This window comes from Saccopteryx bilineata, chromosome 5 (assembly GCF_036850765.1).
Source record: "Saccopteryx bilineata isolate mSacBil1 chromosome 5, mSacBil1_pri_phased_curated, whole genome shotgun sequence".
Taxonomy (NCBI): domain Eukaryota; kingdom Metazoa; phylum Chordata; class Mammalia; order Chiroptera; family Emballonuridae; genus Saccopteryx; species Saccopteryx bilineata.
The window spans coordinates 52,972,675-52,990,997 of NC_089494.1; the positions used below are offsets into that span (position 1 = coordinate 52,972,675).

The 18,323-nt window shown below is 37.2% G+C and overlaps 1 protein-coding gene across 1 annotated transcript in view; it reads right to left on the reverse strand.

The window, feature by feature from the left end:
- DNAJC10 (DnaJ heat shock protein family (Hsp40) member C10) overlaps nucleotides 1-18,323 on the reverse strand; it is a 49,030-nt gene that overhangs the window by 14,968 nt on the left and 15,739 nt on the right. Inside the window, exons 9-15 of the mRNA XM_066278674.1 lie at nucleotides 17,630-17,673; nucleotides 16,003-16,140; nucleotides 8,085-8,174; nucleotides 6,617-6,730; nucleotides 5,660-5,774; nucleotides 1,346-1,473; nucleotides 916-1,032 (exon numbers count right to left, since the gene is read on the reverse strand). Of these exons, the coding sequence (XP_066134771.1) occupies nucleotides 916-1,032; nucleotides 1,346-1,473; nucleotides 5,660-5,774; nucleotides 6,617-6,730; nucleotides 8,085-8,174; nucleotides 16,003-16,140; nucleotides 17,630-17,673 (746 nt within the window). The remainder of the gene's footprint in view (nucleotides 1-915; nucleotides 1,033-1,345; nucleotides 1,474-5,659; nucleotides 5,775-6,616; nucleotides 6,731-8,084; nucleotides 8,175-16,002; nucleotides 16,141-17,629; nucleotides 17,674-18,323) is intronic.

An 18,323-nucleotide genomic window follows, 5' to 3' on the forward strand; every position in this document is an offset into this window, starting at 1 on the left:
AACCTTACATCTCATTCATTGTTTTAAATTCTTTCTATTCACTAAACTATTACAAAGAAAGGCAAAGAATGAAGCTATAGACCAGGGGTCTCAAACTCGCGGCCCGCCAAACAATTTTGTGCAGCCCGCAGACTAATCCACGAAATTCAAGAAAAGTGTTGCGTAACAGTTGCCTTTTGTAGACCTAGTGCGGCCCGCTGAACGGCTGTGATCTTGCTCTGCGGCCCACATGCTGAGTTGAGTTTGAGACCCCTGCGACTGTCAAAGGGTACTATTAAATTAAAAATAATAAACATCTAGCTTAGCCAGTGGTGGCACAGTGGATAGAGTGTCAGCCTGGGATGCTGAGGTCCCTGGTTCAAAACCCCGAGGTTTCTGGCTTGGGTGTGGGCTTGTCAACTTGAGTACGAGCTTGCCAGCTTGAACACGGGATCATTGACTTGAGCACAGGATCATTAATTTGATCCCAAGGTCTCTGGTTTGAACAAGGGGTCACTGGCTTTGACTTGAGCACCCCTGCCCCAAGGCATGTATAAGAAGCAATCAATGAACAACTAAAGTGAAGCAACTATGAGTTGATGATTCTCATCTCTCTCCTGCCATACTCCTCTCTAAAAATAAACACAAACAAAACAAAAAAATAAAGATCTTAAATAACTTTTATTTATTTTATCATAAATATGATAAAATATACTTAAAAAATATTTTATCAAGTCAACTAAATATTTTTGAGTTTAATAAATAAGACCATATCAACATTTAACTACATATATTATCCATGCTTTAATCCATCATATTATATCATTTTGTTGAAATTATGTTTAAACAATTTGCTATTCTAAATGTAGATGTACATTTGAAAAAGTTATTTTATTTTAATATTAATTAGAATAGATTTTCAATACTTTGCCTTACCGTGTTACAGAGTCCCTCATGAACTGTACAATCTAGTGTACCAAACTTAAGCTGACCATAAAGATGCTTTGATGCTTTTCGTAACTCTGGCAATAAAGCTCGACATGGTGGACACCACTATAAAAGAAAAAATATTCATAAGCACTGAACCAAGTGAAAAAACCAACCAAAAAACACATTACTTTTACAGCAAGCAATATGCTAAGTTAGTAACACACCACACCTGGCTGCACATCTTATGCTTGATATACTTAATCCTTAGAGGGCCAGTTCATCACCAGTGCTCTCTTAGATGCAATGTGTGGTAGGAACAAAAACTGAGTAACACAATTTCTAGTATCTATGGTTCAAGGTTATCTAGAAAACATCTTTTTGGTATAACAAGAGAAAATCTGACAAGACTGAATTTTGACAGATAAAAATAACTTACGGGGGCAAAAAAATCAACAAGCCATGGTTCTTTGTCATTGGCAGGAAAATTCTGAGGTCCAAGAGTGGTAACATGAGAATGAACACTTTCTTTGGCAAAGGCAAGTATATCATATAGAATCTTCTTTCCTTTGAAATTAAGAGAAAAGTTAAAATCCACATTCTGCTTTCTATCCATAAAAACATCTCAAAGTTTTTATACTTAAAATATTCCAGATAAACTGTTAACAAATTGATTTTGGTGAGCTGCATATACTCAGCTTTACTCTGCTGGGAGCTCCCTTTCCTTTACTCTTCTGTCACAGGCAGGACCCACAGCTGAACTGTCAAGATCTCTTCGAAAATGTGTGTTCAGACTCAGAGGCAGAATTATAACTTCCTCGCAGTGTTCTTTATATCATACTTACCTGAGCTATTACTACATTTAGCCTAACTCCTAAATCTGTTTCTTCAACCTAGACTTCTATCATGAATTCAAAATCTTTATTACCTACTAGCCAGTGAAAAACTTAACCTGGATTTCATATAAACATTTGAAATATGATACTATGTCCAAACTGAAGTTTCTTCTCCCCTTCCCTATCTTGGCAATGGCATAAATAACGTACTCGGTGCCTAAAGATTTGCCAGAGTGATCCTTGCCTTCTTTCTTGGCCCTTGTAACCTAACTCCATCCATTCTATCTCTTGCATCTTCAGCCCCATTTAGGCTACTGCAATAACCAAGCTGGTCTTTCTGCTCTGTCTTTCTAAACTAATCTATTTCCCACATTCTCCTGCTTTTTTCTTACTCTTTACCTGCTGCTTGAATTGTTTAACCAACTGCTCTCTTTGTCCCTTAAAAGTGATCCTTAGGGCCCTGATCTTGTCTCTCTGTCACTTTGAGACAAGCACATCCTCACTCAAGGCTTCAATTGATACGATGATTATTTTTAGCCTGAATTCCTCTCCTTTGGCCCAGCCTATATTCAGTTGTGAACTGGGGAGTCTACTCCACGTCAACTCTTCCTCCAGGGTTCTTTCCCTCATGGAAGAATGCAGTCAGTCACTCAATTGCCAATTCACCAAGTAAGAAACTTGGGCTTCCTCTTCTTATTCTCCCACAACTAAACAATCATCAAGTTATACTGATTTTGTATCTTGGCATTTAAAAAATCTGCCCCCTTCTTTTCATCCACATTATCATCATTTAGATAAGCAGCCGTTTTCTCTTACATGTGACTGCATCAGGCTTCTACCTGCTCTCCCTTCCTCCAATCTTATTTCTACCAACTCCAGGAACCCAGTCGCCTTTCTAAAATGTAAATCGCTTAAGTCCTATCTCTGTGTGAACCCATGAGTGCTGCTGCTGCTTGGCCCTCAGCAAGGAGTCCAGTTCCTTTATCTGACAGAGGAAACACAGTTTGGACCCCTGGGGCCCTCTCCAGCCTCAGCTGTTCTTTCCAACACTCAACACGCCAAGTACGCATAAATTCTTGCTTTCCAATAAGAAGTGAAGCTCTCTGAGTCCATGCAAATAATTGCTGGTTCCTGTTTGGAATGTGCTTGCCACTTCTTTATTTAGGTAACCATTGGCTCTCTGTGAAGAGATTGCTTTTTTAAACTTAGAAAATTATTCCCCCAGTTCTTCGTAACTGTAACCCATGCTTATCTCTTGTGGTAGCCAGTCTCCAAATAGCCTCCAGGGATCGCTACCTCACGTACCCTTACCATGAGGAGATCCTGTTGCTTCCGTGTATGTGTGTCTGATCATTCACTCTGGGAGAAGCCCTCTGTCCTACTGTGAGCAGCCCAATGGAGAGACCCATGTAGGAAGAAACTGAGGCCTCCTGACTATCCTATGAGTCAACCTGGAACCAAATCCTCCTGCCACATTCTATGCTTCAGATGACTAAGCCCTCACCCACCTTGTCCCTCATGAAAAAGACCTGAGCCAGAACCACTCGGCAAGCTGTTCTTAGATTTCCCAATACCAGAAACTGTGAGTTAATAAATGATTGCTATTTAAGCTACTAAATTTTGTGGTAATTTACTACTCAGAAATAGATAATACTCCTCATTTAAGACATTTTAAAATCTGACCACTTACTTGTCTGTTTTCCCTACTAGTGCATAAGGTTCTTTAAGGTAGAGATTAAGTACATAAAGTTCACATTTTTCCTTCTCCCTTCTACAGTAATTGGCACATGCAGACATTCAATAGCTATTGAAATCCAAAGAAATGTAAGTTATGCTATAAAGTTAGCGACAGCACACAAGAGAAAGTACCTGGGGATTCCTGGACCATTTCCTGGAGGCGGGGAATGTGTTAGGCTATTTTGAAGGGTGAGTAGGAGTTTGCTAAATACAGGGGTAGGCAAAAGTAGGTTTATAGTTGTTCATATGGAAAATAATACAATAATTAATAAATATAATAAACTTTCATGTACTCATGAGGGCAAACCTATTTTTGCCCACTGCTATATGCTGAGGGGCAGGAGGGAATGACTATAATGTAGAGGCAAAAAAATTTTCTGTGAAGGCACAGAGTAAAAGAACATTGTATTTTCAAAAATCCACAAGTGGCTAGAGCTACAATTATTTGGAAGGGCAGAGAGATGAGACCGAAAAAGCCAGCAGAGGTAGACTGCCAATGTATCCCGTTAATTTAATAACTATACACTGAGTTCCTACTATACACAAGGGACCATTCTAGGTGCTGGAGGTCGAGTGGTGAGCAAAACAAAGTCATTGCTCATGTCCTAAGAAATCTGAACTTTATTTTAAAAGAAATCAGGAATCAAGGCAGAAAAGTGACATGAGAATGTTCTAGATGTCCCAAGGCAATGAACGCAAATAAAACAACCAACTGTAAAGAAGAAAGACTATGAGATAGAAAACTTGATCAGAAGATGATATATTACATGATTGAGACGAAGGACCTGAAATAAGGTAGGAAGCACAGATACAGGGGGCAGCTGAGAAATAGTTCAGAGGTAAAACAGAAGTCTATTATTAAAACTTGGTCATTTCTGGCACTTTAAAGAGGTAGGATTTAGTGAGCTGTAAGCCTAGGTTTTGGAGTCAGACTTATTTGGGTACAGAAAGCCACCTTGACCAGTTATTGGTGGTTGTCCTGTGCTAACAAGTTACTTAACCTTCCTGAGTCCGTTTTCTTCATTGCTGGATTGTTGTAAGGATAAAAAATGGAAATGCAGAAGTATGCAAAGCTTCTAGGAAACCATCTGCCTCAGAAGCAGAACAGAAGAAACAGTAGTTACTACTAAGATCAGCTTGCCAAGCCAGCCTTTGCTCACCAAGTTCCTATGGTCTAACGGTCTCATTTCTTGTTCTTCCATGTTTGCTCCGAGAAATTGAGCATTCAAATGTCACTTCAATTCAAATATTATGTCCTGACCAAGACTCTGGAAGTTTCTTTATTTGGCTTTATTAATTTATACATAATAGCTATTACAATGGATTTCGTATTTGTTTATAGATCATAGATCTTCCTCTCACCTGCACTAGATGATATTTTAAGCTTCTTGAGAGCAAAGTTCATGTCTTGCAATTTTGCATTCCTAACACCTAATGCAGGGCTTGTCACATAACAGGCATAATATCAATGTGTTTTTCATTTACCTGGGTGATAGTTTGTCTCTTTTACACATTTCACCTTTTTTTCAGGACAGGGACTATGGTGTATCCCAAACTCTGGAACTTTGCTTACATGAATAAAGAGCTAAAGTCCCAAATAAGCTGAAATGTAGAATGTAATTATAAATTCAAGGTGACAAAACAGTTAATGGAGATGTTTGGTAGTGTAGTAAAGGAAAAATCCAAAAGAGTGTCTGGTCTGGCAATTGCCTGTAATGGCTAAGATGCTCTACATCTGGCAAACTGGGTGAAAACTGTTACTTTTGTCAACAAGACCCTTAAATTCCTCCCTGGCCCAATGCCACTATAGTTCTTACTGAAACACTGATCAAGGATATAAACACTGATAAAGAGTATAAAATAACTATATATAATTCAAAATGTCTTTCCCCACAAGAAACAAATTTACTAATAAGTGAGAGCAAAATTATTTATAGTATGTCTATACAACATAAAAAGTAAAATTAAAAATTACAGTCATTCCTTATTTTATTGCGCTTTGCTTTACTGCATATCACAGATGTTATTTTACAAACTGAAGGCAAGACTTTCCATCAGCAAAAGGTTATGTATAACTCGCTTTATTGTGGTGGACTGGAACCAAACCCAAAATATCTCCGAGGTATGTCTGTACTATTTAAAAATGAAGATAAATTTTTTCATTTTCCCCCCCTTCTTACCATGATGAATTTCATATTCTTTGGTTCCCTGTCCTTTAAATACTGCAAGACATGGCTGAAAAACATAGAGATTACTACAGATGTCTGGTGCAGAGGAACAGTCAAACTTGCCAACCTAAAGCATAAAGAGAAGGTTCAATTTGATGAATCTTATCCATTCAATTAAATATTCATAAAGATAACCTAAAATTTATAAAAAGATAACCCATAACGACATGCTCTAACAACACAGTTTCTAAACAGAAATTAATGGGCTGTAAATATGAGATAAGAATAATTAATTCATATTTAACACTGAATCTCAATTTAGTTAAAAACATAGTGCCTCCTAGAGAGTTCAAAAACCTGAGGAGAAATTTTCAAGATAATATAAAGTTGTTTAAGAAAGCCACCCTTCACCTTGGCCAGTAGCTCAGTGGATAGAGCATCGGCCCAGAGTATGGACGTCCCAGGTTCAGGGCACACAGGAGAAGTGACCATCTGCCTCTTCCACTTCCCGCTTTCCTCTTCCCCCTTCTCTCTTTTCCCTTCCTGCAGCCAGTGGCTCAACTGGTTAGAGTGTGGCCCTGGGTGCTGAGAATAGCTCCATTAGAGCACATCAGCCTGAGACACTAAAAATAGCTCAGTACTCAAGCATCAGCCCCAGATGGGGTTGTTAGGTGGATCCAGGTAGGGTGCATGTAGGAGTCTGCCTCACTATTTCTCTTCCTCTCACTTAAAAAGAAAAAAAAGAAAGAAAAAAAAAGCCACTCTTATAACACCCTTATAAGATTATTTACATAATCTTGGGTAGGGGAGAAAGAAACCTGTTCATATGAGACCCCAGAAGCAGGTAATAAAAATGTTGGCATTTTTATACACTGTGGAAGAAAACATTTAGAATATGATTTTATGTATTAAATTACAGTAATAAAAGAGCATATTAGCAGAGAGCTGGGCAGAATACATTTTTCTTACTTGAATATGTTCATTTTTAAGTAGAGTCTTTAGTTTCTTCAACTCAGGATCCTTTACATTTTCATTGTGTCCAAAATAAAAAAATAAGAGCCATCGATGATGAGCCAAACGATCCTTAAAAGTGATTTAAAAAGTGTTAAAAATAAATGTTAAAGACAGGAAATTCTTTCAGTTATAATCTTTATTTTTTTATTCTCCAAAGTTAATTTTAGCAATCCCATCCATTACTTTAAAATAATGTCAAGAATTCCAACAGATCCATATTCTTACTCTGTAGTTTATTTGGAATGCAATGTAAATCAATTACATATATAAAAATTACAGAAAGGTAAGAGTCACTTAATTACAAAATCTGAATATAAACCACTGTGCCAAAAACATATACATACTGTTTCAAAAACAGGTAGCCAGAATGTGGGGCTGTAGAAGTCAGCTTTTTTAGGTTTACCAAAATGTTTGGTAGGATGATAGATTTAGACTGCTCTGGGATCAAGTAGTAGAAAAAAACCCTCTAATATAAACTAACTATTTCTAAAGCTGCTGCTTAATTCTCAGTAAATAATATAAATAGTTCTGTAAGTAAGAACATAACATTCCAAGTCAGATCCAAAGTGGCTTTGTGATCAAAATCTTGCCTTTTCTGATACTCCTGAAGCTCTTTAGGATTGGTTAGGTTTTAAAAACCTATGGATGCTCCCAAAACAACCAGCAGCTCCAGCAATTAGAGTTTAAGTAGAATTGACTGATATACAGTGTGCCCGTAAAGTCATGGTGCATTTTTGTCCGGTCACAGGAAAGCAACAAAAGACGATAGAAATGTGAAATCTGCACCAAGTATAAGGAAAACCCTCTCAGTTTCTGTAGGATGATGTGGCAGCATGTGTGCATGCGCGATGATGACGTAACACCGTGTATACAGCGGAGCAGCCCACGGCCATGCCAGTCGAGATGTGGGCGGTACAGAGGAAAGTTCAGTGTGTCCTGTGGCTCACTAAATTCGAGTCTGTGACCAAAGTGCAAAGTGAATATCGGTGCGTTTATAACGAAGTGCCACCACATAGGAATAACATTACTCGGTGGGATAAGCAGTTGTAGGAAACTGGCAGTTTGGTGGAGAAACCCCGTTCTGGTAGGCCATCAGTGATGAGTCTGTAGAGGCTATCTGGGATAGCTACCTAAGGAGCCCTAAAAAATCTGTGCGTGAGCCCACATCGAACTGCACTGAATAGGTATGAAACTGGGAGAGTTTTCCTTTTATTTGGTGCAGATTTCACATTTCTATCTATCGTCTTTTGTTGCTTTCCTGTGACCGGTCAAAAGTGCACCATGACTTTACGGACACACTGTATAACTGTGTAATCCTTTGAAACTGCTACTTTCTCTCTAGTAAAGAATAAAACAAATGCTGATTTTAAAATATTAAGGCTTGAAAATGTACCAACATTAATATTTATTATAAAAATATTACCTCTAGTGTGTCAGACGAAAGTAGTTCAAAATCTGGAAGGTTATGCATTATTTCCAAATATATTTCTTTAGCATCCAATGAATTAAGAAACTAGAATAAGAGAATCATATTGTGATTTTTTAAATCAACATCCATTTATTTTATTCTTTTTGTTTTGTTTTCACAGAACTTTTAAGAAAAAAGTAACAGAAGTTAAACAGTTTTGAAGCTATTCTTTTAAAAAAATTTTTTTTTATCAAGCAATTTATTCTAAATGTCTTTTTTCAAAAGCCGGTATTACCATATTCAGGTAATTATTATCTTTGTTTGTTTATTTTTGACAGAGACAGACAGTCAGAGAGAGGGACAGAAAGGGACAGACAGGAAGGGAGATGAGAAGCATCAATTCTTCACTGCAGCTTCTTAGTTATTCATTGATTGCTTTCTCCTATGTGCCTTGACAGTGGGGCTACAGCAGAGCGAGGGCTACTATCCCTTGCTCAAACCAGTGACCTTGGGCTTCAAGCCAGTGACCTTTGGGCTCAAGCCAGCAACCATGTGGTCATGTCTATAACACACACTCAAGCCAGTGACCCTCCGCTCAAGCTGGTGAGCTTGTGCTCAAGCCGGATGAGCCCCTGCTCAAGCTGCAACCAGAGCCATTCTAGTGCCTGAAGCAGAGGCCATGGAGCAATCCTCAGCGCCTGGGCCAACTCTGCTCCAATGGAGCCTTGGCTGCGGGAGGGGAAGAGAGAGACAAAGAGGAAGGAGAGGGGGAGGGGTAGAGAAGCAGATGGGCACCTCTCCTGTGTGCCCTGGCCGGGACTCCTAAATACCAGGCTGATGCTGTACCACTGAGCCAACCGGCCAGGGCCTGTTGATCTAATTCTTAATGAAGCAGATGAAACTACATAGGGTGCAGCGTGGTTACATCAAGAAAATTATATAGGCTGACAAAACAGTTTAATATATATCTTTAATTACAAGCCATCTATGTTTGACAATTCAAATATTACTTGAAAGACCTAAAACTCCATTAAAAACTTGTAGGAACTACCCCTGTATTCACAACTTAATTGAGCTCGATATGAGAACAACAATATGGATTTAAACAATGGGAATACGAACAGAAACATGTTTTTTCCCCAAAACCAGTTTTCCTGCTTTTTAAAATCTCTAGCATATGGCGGCTCTGACTGGCAGAGCCTTACCCAGAGCCCTGCGCTGAGTGGGGATAGAGTGGGGATTTGCCAGCTCTTTGAGCCTCTTATTCTCCAGGCAGAGGCAGTAGTAACCCCACAGCTGGATCATCAGGCTGCTAATTCAGGAAGGAGAGACTAGGAGAGAGGCTCTGGGAAAACGGACTCTCTCATTGTTGGAGCCTGCAAACGCTAACAAGCCTTGAACTACCAACGAGACTGAAGCCTTATATATGACATTGCCGTAGAGTCTCATCAACTGCAAATCTCTACCTAAGCATGCCACAGGGGCAGAGCCTGGGGTACAGAGTCACCGACCAGGAAGAGGGAGAGGAAAGAAAAATGAAGAAGTTAACCTCTCAAAATCAAGAAAAATCCACAGACTTTATAACTTGTTCCACTTTTTATTTTTGTTTCTTTCATCTTCTTGTCTTTATTATTTTCTTTCTTCCACCTTGGTCCTTTTATTCTCTGCCCGTCTTATTCTTTCCTCTTCTTGAATTACACTACCTATAAGTTTTACTTTTCCCATTTTCTTTCTTTTCTTCTTCCTTTCTCTCTATGAGGGTTACACTCCAAAACCCTTAACTCTCTCTTTTTTCTTTTTTCCCTTTTTCTCCCCCTCTATTAGTTTCTTCTTTTCTCCTTTACTTTTCCTCTCATTCAATCCTCACTTATGAACAAATTATTTTATTTGGGACTCAAATTTTTTCTTTCTGCCATTTTGGGTGCTTTATACTTCGCATTTTAACTCATTGCCATTTCCCCCAACCCCGGCTCTCCATTCTATCTAGTTTTTGCTCCACTTACTACAATAGTTTTTTTTTTCTTTCTCCTGTTTCCCTCTTATCCCTCTCATTATATCTCTCAGTCGACCATCACTTACAAGCAAATAATTTTATTCTTGACCCAAATTTTTTCCTTTTTTGCATTTTGTGGGTCCCTACCTCCTTTTTTGCCCCTTTATCACTTCTCCCCAATTCAGGCTCTCTGTTATAGGTAGTTTTTGTTCCACTTAGCACAATATAATTCACAGTTTATCACGATATTTTCTCAAGGAGGAGGGGAGAGGAGAAAAAAAGAATAATAAATTTTCTTTTTCTATTTCCATTTTTTTCTTTTTTTTTTTTAAACTTTAATTCTCATTAGTGCTATCAACAAAACCACCCTCAGATGCCATTAGGAAAAGGAAATCGAATATCATCGATACAAAAGACAGAGATGTAGCACAGATAGATGAGGAAAATCTATGGAGAAAAAATTTAAAATATTGGAAGCCTTGGAGCTAAATGACAGAGAATTTAAAATAGAGATCCTAAAAATACTGAGAGATATACAAGAAAACACAGAAAAGCAATTTAGGGAGCTCAGAAAACAACTCAATGAACACAAAGAATATATTACCAAGGAAATTGAAACTATAAAAACAAATCAAACAGAGATGAAAAACTCAATTCATAAACTGAAAAACGAGGTAACAAGCTTAGCTAATAGAATAGGCCAGATAGAAGGTAGGATTAGTGAAATACCAGACAAGCAATTTGAGGCACAACAGAGAGAAGAAGAGAGAGACTCAAGAATTAAAAAAATGAGAAAGCCCTACAGGAATTGTCTGACTCCATCAAAAAGACTAACATAAGAATAATAGGTATATCAGAAGGAGAAGAGAGAGAAAATGGAATGGAGAACATATTCAAACAAATAATAGATGAGAACTTCCCAAGCCTGTGGAAAGAACTAAAGCCTCAAATTCAAGAAGCAAGGAGAACACCGAGTTTTCTTAACCCCAACGAACCTAACCCAAGGCACATCATAATGAAATTGGCACAAACCAACGACAAAAAATTCTAAAGGCAACCAGGGAAAAGAAGAATACAACATATAAAGGAAGGCCTATTAGACTATCATTGGATTTCTCAGCAGAAACTCTACAAGCTAGAAGAGAGTGTACCCCAGTATTTAAAGTCCTGAAAGAGAGGAACTTCCAGCCAAGAATACTATACCCATCAAAGCTATCCTTCAAATATGAAGGAGAAATAAAAACCTTCACAGATACAGAAAAGATGAGGGAATTTATCATAAGAAAACCCCCACTCCAGGAAATACTAAGGGGGTTTTCCAACCAGATACAAAGAACAAAATAAAACAAAATCACAAGAAAAGTTCCACCAAGAACACAATAAAACCAAATTTAAACTGTGACAACAGCAAAAAAAAAAGGGGGGGGGGGAAGAGGACAGAGATTAACAGTAGCAAAGGACGATGGAGTGCAGAAGCACTCATAAGTTAGTGTACTACAATGAACATGGTAGGTACCCATTTTGTTACTTAATGGTAACCACCCTTGAGAAAACCACCACAGAAGCACATGACTTAAAAAAGGTAGCAATAGAAGAAAGAAGTATGGAACACAACCAAAGAAAAACAAATGATAGAAAAACAAAAGAGAAGAATCAAACAAGATACAAAACTAACAGAAAGCAGTTTATAAAATGGCAAAAGGGAAACCACAAGTGTTGATAATTACACTAAATGTAAATGGATTAAACTCACCAATAAAAAACAGAGTAGCAGAATGGATTAAAAAAGAAAACCCAACTGTATGCTGCCTACAAGAAACACATCTAAGCAACAAGGATAAAAACAAATTCAAAGTGAAAGGCTGAAAAACAATACTCCAAGCAAATAACATCCAAAAAAAGCAGGTGTAGCAATACTCATATCTAATAATGCTGACTACAAGACAGCAAAAGTACTCAGAGACAAAAATGGTCATTTCATAATGATTAAGGGGATGCTGAATCAAGAAGACATAACAGTTCTTAATATATATGCACCAAACCAAGGAGCACCAAAATATAGCTACTTATTGACCTTAAAACAAAAACTGACAAAAATACAATCACAACTGGATACCTCAATACACCGCTGATGGCTCTAGATCATTCATCCAAACAGAAAATAAATAAAAATATATTGGCCTTAAAACACTAGAGCACCTGGATATGATAGACATCTACAGGACATTTCATCCCAAAGAGACAGAGTATACATTATTCTCTAGTGTACATGGAACATTCTCAAGAAATGACCATATGTTGGGCCACAAAAATAACATCAGCAAATTCAGAAAAATCGAAATTGTATCAAGCATATTTTCTGTTCATAAAGCCTTGAAACTAGAATTCAACTGCAAAAAAGAGGAAAAACAGCCCACAAAAATGTGGAAACTAAACAACATACTTTTATTTTTATTTATTTATTCATTTTAGAGATGAGAGAGAGACAGAGAGAGAAGAGGGGGAGGAGCAGGAAGCATCAACTCCCATATGTGCCTTGACCAGGCAAGCCCAGGGTTTTGAACCAGAGACCTCAGCGTTCCAGGTCGATGCTTGATCCACTGTGCCACCACCAGTCAGGTTAAACAACATACTTTTAAAAAATGAATGGGTCAAAGAAGAAATAAGTGCAGAGATAAAAAAAATATATACAGACAAATGAAAATGACAATACGACATATCAGAATCTCTGGGATGCAGCAAAAGCAGTAATAAGAGGGAAGTTCATATCACTTCAGGCCTATATGAACAAACAAGAGAGAGCCCAAGTAAACCACTTAACTTCACACTTTAAGGAACTAGAAAAAGAACAAAAACAACCCAAAACCAGCCAAAGAAAGGAAATAATAAAAATCAGAGCAGAAATAAATGAAATAGAGAACAGAAAAACTATAGAAAAAATTAATAGAACAAGGAGCTGGTTCTTTGAAAAGATCAACAAAATTGACAAACCCTTGGCAAGACTCACCAAGGAAAAAAGAGAAGGGACTCATATAAACAAAATCCAAAATGAAAGAGGAGAAATCACCACATATATCACAGATATACAAAGAATTATTGTAGAATACTAAGAAAAACTATATACCACTAAATTCAACAATCTAGAAGAAATGGATAAATTCCTAGAACAATACAATCTTCCTAAACTGAGTCATGAAGAAGCAGAAAGCCTAAACAAACCCATAAGCAGGGAGGAAATAGAAACAACTATAAAAAACCTCCTCAAAAATAAAAGTCCCGGCCAAATGACTATACTAGTGAATTCTATCAAACATTCAAGGAAGACTTGGTTCCTATTCTACTCAGTCTTCCAAAAAATTGAAGAAGAAGCAATACTTTCAAACATATTTTATGAGGCCAACATAATCCTCATACCGAAACCTGGCAAGACAACACAAAAAAAGAAAACTACAGACTAATATCTCTAATAAATACAGAAGCTAAAATACTAAACAAAATACTAGCAAATCAAATACAACAACATATTAAAAAATAATACATCATGATCAAGTGGGATTCATCCCAGAATCTCAAGGATGGTTTAACATACGTAAAACGGTTAACGTAATACACCATATCAACAAAAGAAAGAACAAAAACCACATGATCTTATCGATAGATGCAGAAAAGGCATTCGATAAAATACAACACAATTTATGTTTAAGACTCTCAACAAAATGGGTATAGAAGGAAAATATTTCAACATGATAAAGGCCAGATATGATAAACCATCAGCCAACATCATATTAAATGGCATAAAACTGAGAACTTTCCACCTTAAATCAGGAACAAGACAGGGTTGTCCACTCTCTTCATTCTTATTTAACGTGGTGCTGGAAGTTCTAGCCAGAGCAATCAGACAAGATAAAGAAATAAAAGGCATCCATATCGGAAAAGAAGAAGTAAAGGTATCACTTTTTGCAGATGATATGATCCTATGCATTGAAAACCCCAAAGACTCCACAAAAAAGATTACTAGAAACAATAAACCAATACAGTAAGGTCGCAGGATACAAGATTCATATACAAAAGTCCATAGCCTTTCTATATACCAAAAATGAAACTTTAGAAAACGAACTCAAAAAAATAATCCCCTTCACGACTGCAACAACAACAAAAAATACCTAGGAATAAAATCTCTAGCATAAATATTTTTAAAGTTCTATATGAACTATTTTGTTACCAAAGGCCTTAAGAGGCCAAAACAGAATTATTTAATGTCTCAGTACTAGAGCTCATTCACTTTGGTCTCATTATGAAGATGTCACTAAAATACTCCTATAGTAGCTTATAGATATATGTGATAAATCTGTTACACCAGTGGTAGTCACCCTGGTCCCTACCGCCCACTAGTGGGTGTTCCAGTTTTCATGGTGGGTGGTAATGGAGCAACTAATGTATAAATTAAAAGATAGATTTAACTACAGTAAGTTGTTTTATAAAGATTTATTCTGCCACCTTAGCGAAAATCCGACATAAAGTACTTGGTACGTAATTATTATTATATGCTTTAACTTGCTGTAACTCTGCTTTATAAATTTTACTAAGTAAAGTTACTTCACTACTTTAGCAATCACCATTACTGTGGAACCGGGGGCTATTAGAAAATTTTACTACTAACAGAGATACAAAAGTGGGCGGTAGGTATAAAAAGGTTGACTACCCCTGTGTGAGACCCTTATTACAGTCCTGTTTGTTCTAGTGTAAAACTTGGCACTTGTAGGCCCTGGTCAGTTGGCTCAGTGGATAGAGCACTGCCCAGTGTGTGGATGGCCCGGGTTTGATTCCTGGTCAGGGAATATGTGATAAGTGACCATCTGTTTCTCTTCCTGAACCCCTTCCTCTCTCATATCCTGTGGCTCGATTGGTTTGAGTGTCACCCCAGGAAATTGAGGATAGCTCAGTTTATTTGAGCATGGGCCCAGACAAGGTTGCCGGGTAGATCCCAGTCCTGGCTCATGTCGGAGTTTGTCTCACTATCTCCCTCCTCTCACTTAAAAGAAAAACAAAAAAAAACAACAACTTGTATCAATAAAAGAATATTGTTCAGTCCTTAAAATTTCACCTTCTTAGACATGTTTAGCTGACATAGTGTTCTACATTTTTTAAACTTCAATGCTTTTAGGGGGGACAAGGACTATTTAACTCATCATTCTTGTTTACTACATTTCCAGTATTGTTTCCTAAGATCACATCTGAGCTTTTGGTTTATATCAAAAAGCCCAAAGATCTTACTGAAATATGAGATTGTAGTTTACTTAAAGTAAGACCCTAAATTTGGCATCTTTCTTTAAACATTCCAATATTATATATGAATTCTGCCAATGAACATTAATGTTAAAAAATAAAAATAAAAAACCAACTATTTTTAAAATACAAAAAAAACTAAAGAAAGTTTGTTATTTATTAGTCTTATTTTCTTTTGGGGTTTCTTAGAGACCTGATATTCTATTATTTATCCCAACTCCTTAACAAAAGCTTAACCCTCAGTTTCCTTATTCATAAAATTAGGGAGGTGAACTTCACTGATAGATCCCCAAACTGAGTTTATACCAGAATTTAAAAGGGTGTTTAAAAAAATTTATTGGGTTCCAGCCAAACCTACGAATGACCTGTAGGTTTCTAATTAACATTAGAAAATATACAACTAAAAGAAAACCAATGAAAATTTATTTAACCTTAAAATGTATTCCATACCTATGGGGTTTACAGGTACAATGGTTTATGCCAGTTAAAAATAATTCTTAGAGCAGACTTTATAAACTGAAGTAGGTATTAAACAGAATCTCAGAAATGAAATATCTGTTCTAAATTAAAAGTTCCACATTCAGATACTATGAACTAATTTGTTTTTTGCTCACTGTTTGCAATGTATTCAAAAGAAATGAAAATGATTCATACCAAAACACTGCTTTGCTCTTTGTTACTAAGAGTGGCTCCCGGAGGAAAATAGGCAGTAGTACTTGTTGTTATATCCAGACTTGTACAAAGGTTGGCCTGGGTGGCACAGTCCATCCATCCTACATTAACAAGACCACCCTAAAATGGAAAGAAACAAAAAAATAGATTATGTTGCAAGTAGAAAAAAAGTTAATGGGATTTAGTTTATTTAGTAAAAGACACAACTTTTCTATTATAAATTAAACTGTTTTTTTAAAAAAGACATTAAAAAATGATGCAGCTTGACCAGGCGGTGGCGCAGTGGATAGAGCGTCGGACTGGGATGCGGAGGACCCAGGTTCAAGACCCCTGGGTCACCAGCTTGAGCGCAGGATCATTTGGTTTGAGCAAAGCTCAACAGATTGGATTCAAAGCTGCTGGCTCAAGCAAGGGGTTATTCGGTCTGCTGTAGCCCCATGGTCAAGGCACATATGAGAAAGCAATCAATGAACAACTGAGGTGTCACAATAAAAAACTACTGATTGATGCTTCTCATCTCTCTCCATTCCTGTCTGTGTGTCCCTATCTATCCCTCTCTCTGTAAAAAAAAAAAAAAAAAAAAAAGATGCAGATTTGAACATGATTAATATTAACAGGGTGCCTTAAGATTTTGTTATTATTTATTAATGTCATCCCATTACCATTAATAAAAATTTATTAAAAAAATAAATAAATAAATAAAATAAAAAAAGATTTTGTTATTAATATTAATAACAATTGAAATCTGATCTAATAGATATAAAATTACATTAAACAAAAATAAAAAACATTATTTTCGAGTACACATTAAACTTTCATAATTTTTTTTTTTTGTATTTTTCTGAAGCTGGAAACTGGGAGGCAGTCAGACAGACTCCCGCATGCCTCCGACCGGGATCCACCCGGCATGCCCACTAGGGGGCGATGCTCTGCCCATCTGGGGCGTTGCTCTGTTACAACCAGAGCCATTCTAGTGCCTGAGGCAGAGGCCATGGAGCCATCCTCAGTGCCCGGGCCAACTTTGCTCCAATGGAGCCTCGGCTGTGGGAGGGGAAGAGAGAGAGACAGAGAGGAAGGAGAGGGGGAGGGGTGGAGAAGCAGATGGGCGCTTCTCCTGTGTGCCCTGGCCGGGAATCGAACCCGGGACTCCTGCACGCCAGGCTGACGCTCTACCACTGAGCCAACCGGCCAGGGCCTGAACTTTCATAATTTTTTAAACTGGCCAACTCCCAACCCACAAAGAGAGCCTCAACAACAAAGACTATTCCATAACCATGATACTCTGAGAGCTAAATAATAACAAAATAGCAACAAAATAAAACAAGTGAAGCTTTAAAATGACAAAAACACTAATATAGAACTGTTTGGTTAAAGAGGACTTCATAATTAAATTACAGAATACTTAGTGAGTGACAACAGAAGTACCACACGTTAAATTGTACTGAATAGCTAATTAGTTAGAAACCTGTAGCTATGAATACATTTATCAGAAAACAAGAAAGATTGCAAATAAGTGAATTAAGTGTTCAAGAAACTACCAAAAATGTATTTAAAATTGTTTTTGTTTTTTAACATGACTATATAGTTTCATAAAATAATTGATGCTTACCAACATGCCGCTAAGCCTGAGACGTGTCTGTGAAGTCAAGCAATCTAAAGCAGGAAAAATAGCAAGCAATTTCAGTTTTATTGTCTATATCTTCTTTGGCCCTCCCCCAAACAACCCAATACTTGAGCTCTGTGTTAAGTATCAGTAAATACTAAAACCTTTACTAGGTAGATAGTTCAGTCAGTCTCATTCTACACACATACACAAATTCTCTCTCACTCAGTCTTTTATTCTCTACCTTTATGTTCCCAGGATTTCTAGCTAAAGGGGAAAGGAGTAATTGTATCTCAAGCATTCCTTTAGAATCTTACTCTCAAATCTCCCCTCCTGACAACAATCTCTTTTATCTAAGAGATCTTATAACTTGGGGGAAAGAACATGTAATGAACCCACCATTTTATAAAAATATTGATATATAAAGAATCCTTAAAATAAGATACAGGCTTAAAATAGCTTCTTGGCTATTGTCATGAAAGTTCTGTGAATATGAATACTAGGACTAACGGAGATAAACTGGGAAGAGAGCGGCAGCATCGCAGAGCCTACAGTAGGTAAAATCAACTAACCCGGGCATAAAGAATGTCAGGAAGTTTTAAAAGTTTTCTTCATGTGTGAAATGGATAAAAATCTGTGCATTAGGCCAAAATAAGACAAACCCTCCAGGACAGGCTACATGTAAGGGTTATTTCAGTTG